Below are 9,662 nucleotides of genomic sequence, written 5' to 3' on the forward strand. Positions count from 1 at the left end.
TTTTTGTTAGTCTAAATGACTTAATATTGGCAAACATTTTTCACTTTCCTGACTGTAGCTCACCTTTTGCATACCACAATTATGAATTCCTGGGACACCTGACACCTTTCCCTTTGGCACCCTGATTTGAAAATTTGCCTTTTATTCCTATCCTTACTTCTGTCTTTCCGTCTCTAATCTGTTTTCTCCAGTGGCACTTGGACTCTGCCTTTGTAGAGATGCACCCAGGCCCTGTGTCTCATCTGACACTTCATGAGCCTTACATTTATTGTTGCTGTATAACATAACTTCCTCTATGTGCCGTTTTGCAGCTGACCTTTTTATTGATACAAAGATGTGAATCTGAATCCTTTTGAGTTGAAATAGTCTTGAGCTTGTTTCCTTCCAGGGTTCTGAGAAGAGTGCTGTAACTATTAGGCTTTTCTTCACAGGCTATGCCAGTGACCACGTTGTATAAGCAAAGAGGTAGGACCACTGATTCTTTAAATAAAGAGTTACATAAGTACATGATGTCCAGAATAGAGGCCTGTAGGCTGTAATTTTTTTTTCTTTATCATCAGATGTCTGAAATTAAAACTGGCTTGTCCAGCTAAAGATGGTTAATCTAATCACATATTCAGCAAAACTCCTGAAGCCGAGGGAAAATTTTACTTTTCAGAACTGAAACCATTACATATTTCCAGCACTTACAGGGAAAGCTCTATCTTAAAACAGACTTGAAGGATAATGATTTAAAATAAAGTCCTACAATAAAGAGGAAAATCTATTACCACAAGCAGCAGCAACAAAGTTCCAGGCAGATTTTCTGTATCAATTTTTGTCTGGCGAGACTTCAGAATTGGATCAATGGAGTCCAGAATTTCAGTTATAACTCTGGTTGTCAAAGTGTAGCAGGTATCACTGAGATCAGAACATATCCACTGAAAAACTACTATCATTTTTAGACCATAAGCCACATTAATTCTAAGAGTCTTACTGTATTTGCTTTTCTTTCTTGATTTGCATGCCCTATGAACTTAAAATACACAAAGCAACACCTTGGTTGGGAATTTTTTCCTGTGGGTAGAAATAACAATCCTATATTAGTTAGCCACAGTAAACCAGAAGCATATGGGAGCACAATGAATGCCTTTTCTTAGGCCTCCATTCTTCTAGTAATAAATTTTACTTTTCTACCTTTGGCAATCTGATGATATGAAGATTAAGCTTGCTTGTCCTCCTTGCATCTCTTTCTCCTGCTTACAAACACCCCACCTGCACCCACTCAGTAAAGACTTGACTGCCTTTCTGTGCAGAACATGTGCACTTCAATCTGAAGACAAGCTGTTTCTGCATGAGGTGTACTGGTACAGCAGACAGATGAAATCTAGCCAAACAAGGCTGTTTCTCTATTTGTCTAGTGAAAAATCTTACCCTTCACCAGTTTACACCTGCTTTTCAGCTTGGAAGAAAGGGTGCTGTTTCATTTCTCTGTTTTTTGTGTTATGATCTGGTTTTAAGCAGCATTGGAATTGAGTTTATTTATATATTGGGATTATCGGTTGTTGGTACAAATTTGTGTAACTTTGCAAAGGCTATGCTTAGAGATGTAGTACTTAAGAATAAGGAAAACTAGATGTATAAATGAGTTAGAAAATATTACTTAAATAGTTAATTTTCCCTCCCCCCCCCCCCCGATAATCTGGAATTAGCAAATTCTAACCCCCTAAAATTTTCACTGTACAAGCTACAGAAAATATCCCCATCTTTAGTTCACATGAAGTGTTGGCAGGCAACCGTACTGGGAGTCACTCGCCGTCTGGGCGAGTCACCCTCGGCCGAAACTCCCCGCTCCCCAAAGCCCCTGTGGTGGGCAAAGCCTGCTGTACACAGAGCCCGTGTGTGCAGATTGCTCTGCCCCCCGCAATTCGCTGGGTACCTCACAAATCCCCGTGTACCCCTCCATCCCGGCGTGTTCCTCCGGGCGATGGGAGAGCGCCGTGCCCTCAGGCCCGTCTCACCTCCGATCAGAGATCTCCCCCGTGCCGTGATAGCCCCCTGCGCCGGGCGCCTGCCTCCGTTTTCCACGCACCTGCCCCGACCGCCCGGGTGCGAAAGGCGGAGCGAGCCTCCTGCTTGCACCTCGCCGCGGCACCCAGACAGGCCTCCTCACACCAACAAGAGTTTTCCCACAATGAAATTTAGAAAGTCATTCAGAATATTAAAACTGGCCAGAATCGTTTGAATAATTCCCAGGAGGATTACCTCTTCTCCTGTTCCAAATTCTCCATCCCTCTAACCCCTTTGACCGATGTCAGGGGAAAGCTCTTAAGGTTCTTTAAGGTGTGCTTTGGAGTCCTACACAGTAGTTACATCAAGAGTAGTGGAATATATTTAAATACATATAGAGCTAATATACAGCTAGTGCTATTCATTATTTATTTGGCAGACTGCTTTTTTTAAGCAACTTGGTTTTAGCAGTGGGATTATTGAATTGGATCTCTGCCTAAGATGGAAAACAGCAGAGTAAAGAAAATGTGAAGCACCTTCTTTTCTTTTCTTTTCTTTTCTTTTCTTTTCTTTTCTTTTCTTTTCTTTTCTTTTCTTTTCTTTTCTTTTCTTTTCTTTTCTTTTCTTTTCTTTTCTTTTCTTTTCTTTTCTTTTCTTTTCTTTTCTTTTCTTTTCTTTTCTTTTCTTTTTTTTTTCTTTTCTTTTCTTTATCTGGTTGCAATACTTTTGAGTCAATTCCCTTTCCAGACCGACTCACAAACCATGATACCGATGTGTTTCATTAACATAACATTATTAGTAGTAATTTTTAGGCGCTAGGAATTCTAAAATGTTTGAAACTAAGGTGCAAACATGCCTAGGACAGAGGGAACAACTGGAAATTCAATAGCTCCAGGGGAATTTCAAGTGGTCAAACAGACCCCATGAGTGTGTGTGGGGAATATTTTGGACAGACGGCGCTCAGGGCCAAACAGGTCTTCTTTTCCTAGCAAATTTCTCTGGCACCAAGAAGGGTTAGCCTGTCACAGGATATCCTTCCCCAGGGGCAGGGACTGCGACCTGGCGTCTCGGGCCACTGTTGGCGCGCCGGTATGAGGGGATAAAACCAAGGCAGCAGGTGCGATCCAGCACAAGTGGAAACTGGCAAAACTACAACTGTCTGCAGTGGGATCGGCTTCCGAGCCGGTTCCCTCTTCTCACGCTCGAACGCCGGCTCTTCGCCCGTGAGCTGCGGGCAGAGACCGCCGTGCCTCTGTAGCAGAAAATTTACCTGTAAGAGATTGCTTTCCTTTTCTTCCCCTTGTCTTGCGGCCGAAAAAACTTTTGGATACTTTTATCAGTTTGGGGAGAGGGAGCGAAAACTTACGCTACAAGCACACGTTTCTTAACCAATGTGAAAGGTGAGTATTTTAAATAGCAGCACCAGCAGAAGCAAATGGATGGATTGGCTTTAACGAGCATTGGGCAAACGGGATACGGCAGCAATCACTCACAAACCAGCCAGGATTCATCAGCCCAGCATGTAAATCTCTGACTTCTGATCTCTGACTTCTGATCCCTCTGCACAGACTTCTCGTCTATTGGAAGGTTGTTTTCAGTAAAGTGCTTTTCCCGAATAACTTTTTAACCATTTTCCTGTTGTCTTCCCCCACTTTCCCCCACCTCTTTCATTCTCTATCCTCCCCCCTTTCCCCGCAGGTTTTTGCATTCACGTTCACGTGGAAGAAACGCCAAGCAACACGTACAAAATAGTGGTGTCTGTAAGCAGTGAAAGGTGATGTGAAAAGCAGTCTACGAATCGCCGGGCTGTTCTTATTTTAATGAGAAACTAGGGAATTCGGACACTCACACAGAGTTTGAGAGGCCAGATCACGCTTCAGTCCCTTCAAAGGTACTCTAGGATGGGTTATAAAAGTGTGAAGGGGAAGCGCAAGCGATCGTTAGTTAAAGGAACCCTTCGCCGTCAGTGCCGTTGTCATTTAAATTCCCACTACTCAATCGAAATATTTAACGTTTACTCTTTAAGCAGCAAGCATTACATGTCGTGGGGCCCCGGAGCTCCCCAGGGTCTTTGCCTACCCCTTTCACAGCAAGATCTACAGGACGGTGGAGCAGCGGATTCCTGTCTCTCGTGGAAGAGGGAGAAGCAGACTTCCCCAGGGGTTTTATCCTTCTGCTCTCCCTATTCGCCGGTCGACTGCAGCACCTCTCCTCTCGGAGCTCGGGTTTCGTGGGGCCTCCGGGGTGACTGCCCCGGGACAGGGGCTCGGCGGGGAGCGCTGGCTGCATGCCACCCCGTGCCTCAGGCTGGCGGGATGGTGGGGAGAACTTCGTTCTCTGCCCTTTTCTCTGAGCCAGCCCCTTCGGCCCCGGCTGCGGTTTTTCACATCTCCTCTCCGCTACTAATGACATTTAACGACGATAAAAGATCTTACCTGTGACCTGGCTCTCAAATAACCTGATAGTACACGATATAAACACAGACACCAGCAGGGGTATAGTCATGAGATCGATCGGGTTTCTGCAACATGCCCTGGATCCCCCCGTCCACTCCCCCGGGAGCTTGGGGGCCTCTCTCCCCCCGAGACCCTGCGCTTTAGGAGTGCACCAGGACGGAGTGGAGGGATGTCTTGCCCTCGGGGTTGTTGCTCGCGGTCTGTTCCAGCAGCGATGCAGCAGCCGGGGAAGCGGCGGGGCAGATCTGCGAGGCGGTGACCGTGAGAGCAGGGATGGCCGAGGCAGCGGGCAACGCCGGCGCCGGCTTGATGGGCACCGGGACAGCGGGCATGGTCTGTGCCGGCGGGTGGCAGAGCGCCTTCACGGGCATGCCGAAGGGTCCGTAGTCGGGGGACACGGGCACACCGGCCACGGAGTCCATCACCCCCACGTGCGGCCACACGGAGCTCACCACGCTGCTGAGCTGGCTGGGCACCGGGTAGCCCAGGTGGTGCATCACCGAGGCCAGCGGAAGCCCACCGGCCTGCAGCACACCCTTGTATTCTCTGCCGATGATGTTTTCGATGGCGAAGGGATGCTTGAAGCCCGAGGGCTGGCTGCTCCCGTAGGGCGAGAACTGCGGCAGCCTGCCCACCGCGGCGGCGGCCGCGGCCGCAGCCACGGCCGCGTCGGAGCCCGCCAGCCCCGGCACCTTGCCCGGGGGAGGCGGCGGTGGCGGGTGCGGATGGAAGTAGTGCACCATGTGCGGGGTGGGCGCCGGCGGCTTGCCGGGACCGCCGCCGCCCGCCCCGCTGCCGCCGCCGCCGGGCAGGTGATGCTCGGGGCGCAGCACCTTGAAGCGCTTGCGGCGGCGGAGGAAGCTGCCGTTCTCAAACATGTCCCCGCAGTCCGGGTGCAACGCCCAGAAGCTGCCTTTGCCCGGCTGGTCGGGTCGCCGCGGGATCTTGATGAAGCAGTCATTGAAAGAGAGGTTGTGGCGGAGGGAGTTCTGCCAACGCTGGGTGTGCTCCCGGTAGTAAGGGAACCGCTCCATAATGAACTTGTAGATGTCGCTCAGGGGCAGCATCTTCTCGGCCGAGTGCTGGATGGCCATGGCCGTCAGGGAGATGTAAGAGTAGGGCGGTTTCTGGTCGCTGTACGAACTCTTCCCCGGCCTGGGCATCGCCTCCCCGCCACAGCACTCCCGCGGCCGCACGATCCCGCCGCTCCGGACTAGGCACTGCTCAACACCGCGCACGGCGGGCTTGGGATCCGGGGACTTCACTGCCCTGCTCCGCTGCCGCCTCTACATCCTGGGCGCCACCTGCCCGGGCCACACGCGACAGCGACCTCCCGGCGGCCGGCCAGCGAGCTCCGTGCGCGGCTTCCTTTAGCAGCCTCTCCCCGCGGGACGTGCTTGCCTAGCTGCCCCTCAGCTTACGGGAGAGACAGCTGCCGCCCAGGCCGCGGGGGCTCGGGGGCTCGGGTGCCAGAAGGAGGTCCCGCCTTTCTCCTGGAGGCTGCTGAATCTCCCGGGCTTCCCCCCTGCCGCCTGGCACACTCGGCTGGAGTTGATGCTCCTCAGGCACCAAGGGCTCGAGAGCATGAAATTACCCCGGACGTCTGCAGAGACAGGAAAGAAGGAAATGAAAACATCCCTCTCACCGCTCAGTCTGGTGTCCCCTTAAAAGTTTGCGGCAGAGGCGAGCGCCGGGAGTCGGCGGGGAGAGGAGGCGAGCGGGGCGGCGACCGCCGCGGCTGCTGGCGGGGCTGGCGCGCTCCGGCGCGGTTTTGTAATGGTGCCCGAGTCGCGAGACCCCCGCAGTTCCTGCTCTCTTGCTATCACATGACAGCCGCTTGGGGACTGGGCGTCTCATGGAAAAGGAGCGAGAAACGGCTCCCGACTCCCCTCTCACTCACATCTCCTTATCAGGGTGAGGTGGAGCCAGGGGGCCGAGGAAACTCCGTATGAGACCGAGATCCGCTTTCCATAGGGCAGGAAACAGTGGCCCGAGCAGGAAAGCTTCCTCCTCCCACCTCTCCCACTCCAGCTTCCCTCCACCCCTTTCATAGCCCCCCTATCCATTCTTCTCCTTCTTGACCCCTCGCTCCCGCACAGCCCGGCTTATAGCAGCAGGCGCGAACGCCGACCGAGGGGACCGCACCACGGGGAGATGGAAAATAGGCCCTTTGAAATATTTTTTAATCATTCCTGTCATTATGTTTAAGAAGCTACGCAAAGACTAGCATAAAACCAAGAGGCAAAAAATCCTACACTCTCCTCTCCAAATCGTTACTGTCAATTCTTGCTACTCGCCACGATGCGGCTCATAGAAAACACGTAAAGAACCAGCCAAAGCATCATCTGTACGCTTACAGACGGACTACTTCGCGCCAATGTTGGTTTAGACCGGCTCATTAGCAGGAATCAATGAACAGTGCAACAATTCCTATCTATCCTCCAAACGTATTGCGAGTTATTATAGCGAGTACGCTGTAGATTTGAGCGAGAAAAAGGGAAGATTTCTTGCTAAGCTGCCGCTAGAGTTGGAAGAAACACTGCCCAGCATCAGCACCTCGGAGCACAATTAGCGAGATGCTATAAGAGGTGCCAGCGTAAAAATTATTAGTCCGACTTCTATGGCCTATATTAACAAATAGGTTGAAAGAGCCTTACTGTATGTAAAGCTATGTATGGAAGAGCTTTTTTTGAGCCCATCCTTCCAGACTGTTGCGTTGGGTCAGACCCCCCGGGGTCTGCTGCTGCTGCTGCTGCTGCAGAACCCGACCGGCGGTGCCCCCCACGCCCCACTTCCGCCGTCGGGGGAGTTGGTTTTGACATCGAGCTTGTTTGTCTGCCTCCAACTCAGCTGTTGCAGGTAGAAGTGGTGAAAAGGAAGGGGTGGGGGAAGATAAAAAGCTTTTAAATGTATGCTTATAATCTCTTTCAGGGTGCGAAGGAAAAGATCAATTTCAAACCCACTCTCAAGTAATCTGTATTTGACAGTTTTTATACCTGATTAAGGTCAGTCAAGTGAAAAGCATTATCAGAGGTAAAGAAGCGAAAAAGTAGCCACAATTCTTGGCCAAGCCAAGCTTCCCCAGAAAGCACGTGGTTTTTAAAAACTTTCAGATGATTATCTGAAGCATTCACCTTCCTCTAAGAAACTAGGAGGTACGGTGGCAGCAACATTAATATCGTGCATCTTGGGAAGCTAATTCCCGTATTGCCCGCGTGGCAAGACCCAACATTTCAACATCTTTCCTGACGCGTCTATACATTTTCCCTCAAAACATTTTATTCCTGTTTACCACTTAATCATGTCCTAACAGTTTAAAAGCCCTTCTCCTACCCTAGAATCTTGGATCTTAAAGTCATTGTTATTGTTTGCCTCACCTCACTAGTTAGCAACCCGGCGTTTTCCCCCCCGTAGGACATGTGTGGGAATTTAGCCTGGCCCTTTCTCACTTTTACCCTCTTCATCTCCACTGCAGCCGGATTTTATTTTTGACGGGAGAATAGATCCATCCCTGGAGACCGGTGAGACCCGAAAGGAGCTGTTTGCGTTTAATCTCCTCCCATCCCTTCCCAAATGCGGCTGCTTTCGGGGGCCGTGGTAATTCGCTGTTTCCCCGGGAAGGTGTGGGGGAGGTTGGGAACGGAGGAAGAGAGTCGGCCGTGAGCTCGGTACCATCATCCGGCGGGCACCGCTGCAGGGAACGTGGGGCTGCGGTGCTGCCACCTCTGTCCTCTGCGCTCCTGTAGGCCTCCGAGGTAGGACGTCTGTTAAACGAGGGGGTGTTGGGGCAAGCCCGCGTTTAACAGGAGCCCTTCCCAAGCCATCGGAAAAGTGCTTGCATGCACGGGCTAGTGGTAGCCAATTGGTGCGCGCGTTTATGGGGATACATCACCGCAGGGCTGCGGTCCACCCGTATGCTTGTGAAAGAGAGACCTGTTCCTTGAAGCCTCTAAGACAATTACTCAAAGAAACACACCTCAGGTAATCGGCCTGACATCACCCAGGCCGGTTCAGAATTTCAAGAGGTAATGTTTTACTAACGATGCACTGCTGGCAGCCACTCTAGGTTACTCGAGCTGTCGCTACAACCCTCCCGACGCGGCAGCATAGTTTCTCAGGCTTTTTTTTTTTTTTTCTTCAGTCCGCAAAGTCACTATAAAGTTTTGTTGCTCCCGAGAAATTACTTCTCGTTGCATCCCTCAGACGCTTTCAATCCTCGAGCAAAGCTATACCCCTGGAAGATGGCCGCGGCTTTGCTGGAGCAGGGTGACTGTCCCCTTTCTTCCTCTTGCTTTGCCGGACGCTACATTTAGATACACCTGTCTTGTAGTTCTGCCGCGGTCTGCCTTAGTGAAGGTTAGCTTTAGAGAGGGCTTTGGTGACACAGGGCAAAAAAAAGCTTCGTTATCAAGAGCTGCATCACTGAGGAAAACAGAGCCGAGCAGCACTTGGTGAACTGCCAGATTGATAGAGTCAAGGTATGCTCCCTCCTAGATGAGAGAGATATCTTCGGGCAGGCTAAAAGCCTTCACCTTAGCCTCTCCCTGTAAGCCTTTAGCTCAGAGTTCACCGGTTTCAGCGGAGGAATTAGCTCCGCTCTTGCACTAGGATAAGTAATACCAGCACGGAGACGTGCCTCATCTTCTTTCCTCCCTCTCTTTGATATTTTTTTTTCATTTTCTTCTGCCCATTTTACGTGCTAGCAAGTCCTGCTGTTAGCCACGACTTCCTGGCACCAATTTTAATTTCAAGGCGAAGTGAAATCAGGCAGGATGCAAAATAATCACACCTGCCTTTCATGAAAAGAGGGTGCAGCAAAAGATGAGGACATCCTCCGCTCCCGGGAAGGATCCCTGCTCCTGGCCAGAAAACACCAAGAAAACGGCAGAGCCGAACCTTATTTTTTGGCTTGCTGTTTTAAGAAGAGAGATCGGTTGAGCTCTTCGAAGCGACTGGTCGGCACCCACCCATATCTCCCTTCTCAAACCAACGCCACACTTGTCCGTCCTGTCTCAGCGGAGTCCCCGCCGATGTCAGAGGGTGCCTGCACCCACTCTGCCAGCGCTGCCGGTGTGCTCTTGGAAGAGACGGGCAGTTTGGGAGATGTGTATGTTTTTGGCAGCAGTAACCTGAGTTGGAGCCGGGACGGCGGGGGCCACCTTCAAAAGCCTGCTGTCCTGGCGGCGGGGAGACGCGGCTCTGCTCACAGAGCCACCT

The 9,662-nt window shown here is 51.1% G+C and overlaps 1 protein-coding gene across 1 annotated transcript; it reads right to left on the reverse strand.

Annotated features, from left to right (window-relative positions):
• Positions 1 to 3,688: 3,688 nt before the first annotated feature.
• FOXB2 (forkhead box B2) lies at positions 3,689 to 5,733 on the reverse strand. The gene is given in 3 exon segments (XM_066569150.1): positions 3,689 to 5,062; positions 5,154 to 5,230; positions 5,233 to 5,733. Coding segments are annotated over 3 exon segments (930 nt in total). The 5' UTR covers positions 5,609 to 5,733; the 3' UTR covers positions 3,689 to 4,585.
• Between the last annotated feature and the right edge of the window lie 3,929 nt (positions 5,734 to 9,662).

Source organism: Molothrus aeneus, chromosome Z (assembly GCF_037042795.1).
Source record: "Molothrus aeneus isolate 106 chromosome Z, BPBGC_Maene_1.0, whole genome shotgun sequence".
Lineage (NCBI taxonomy): Eukaryota > Metazoa > Chordata > Aves > Passeriformes > Icteridae > Molothrus > Molothrus aeneus.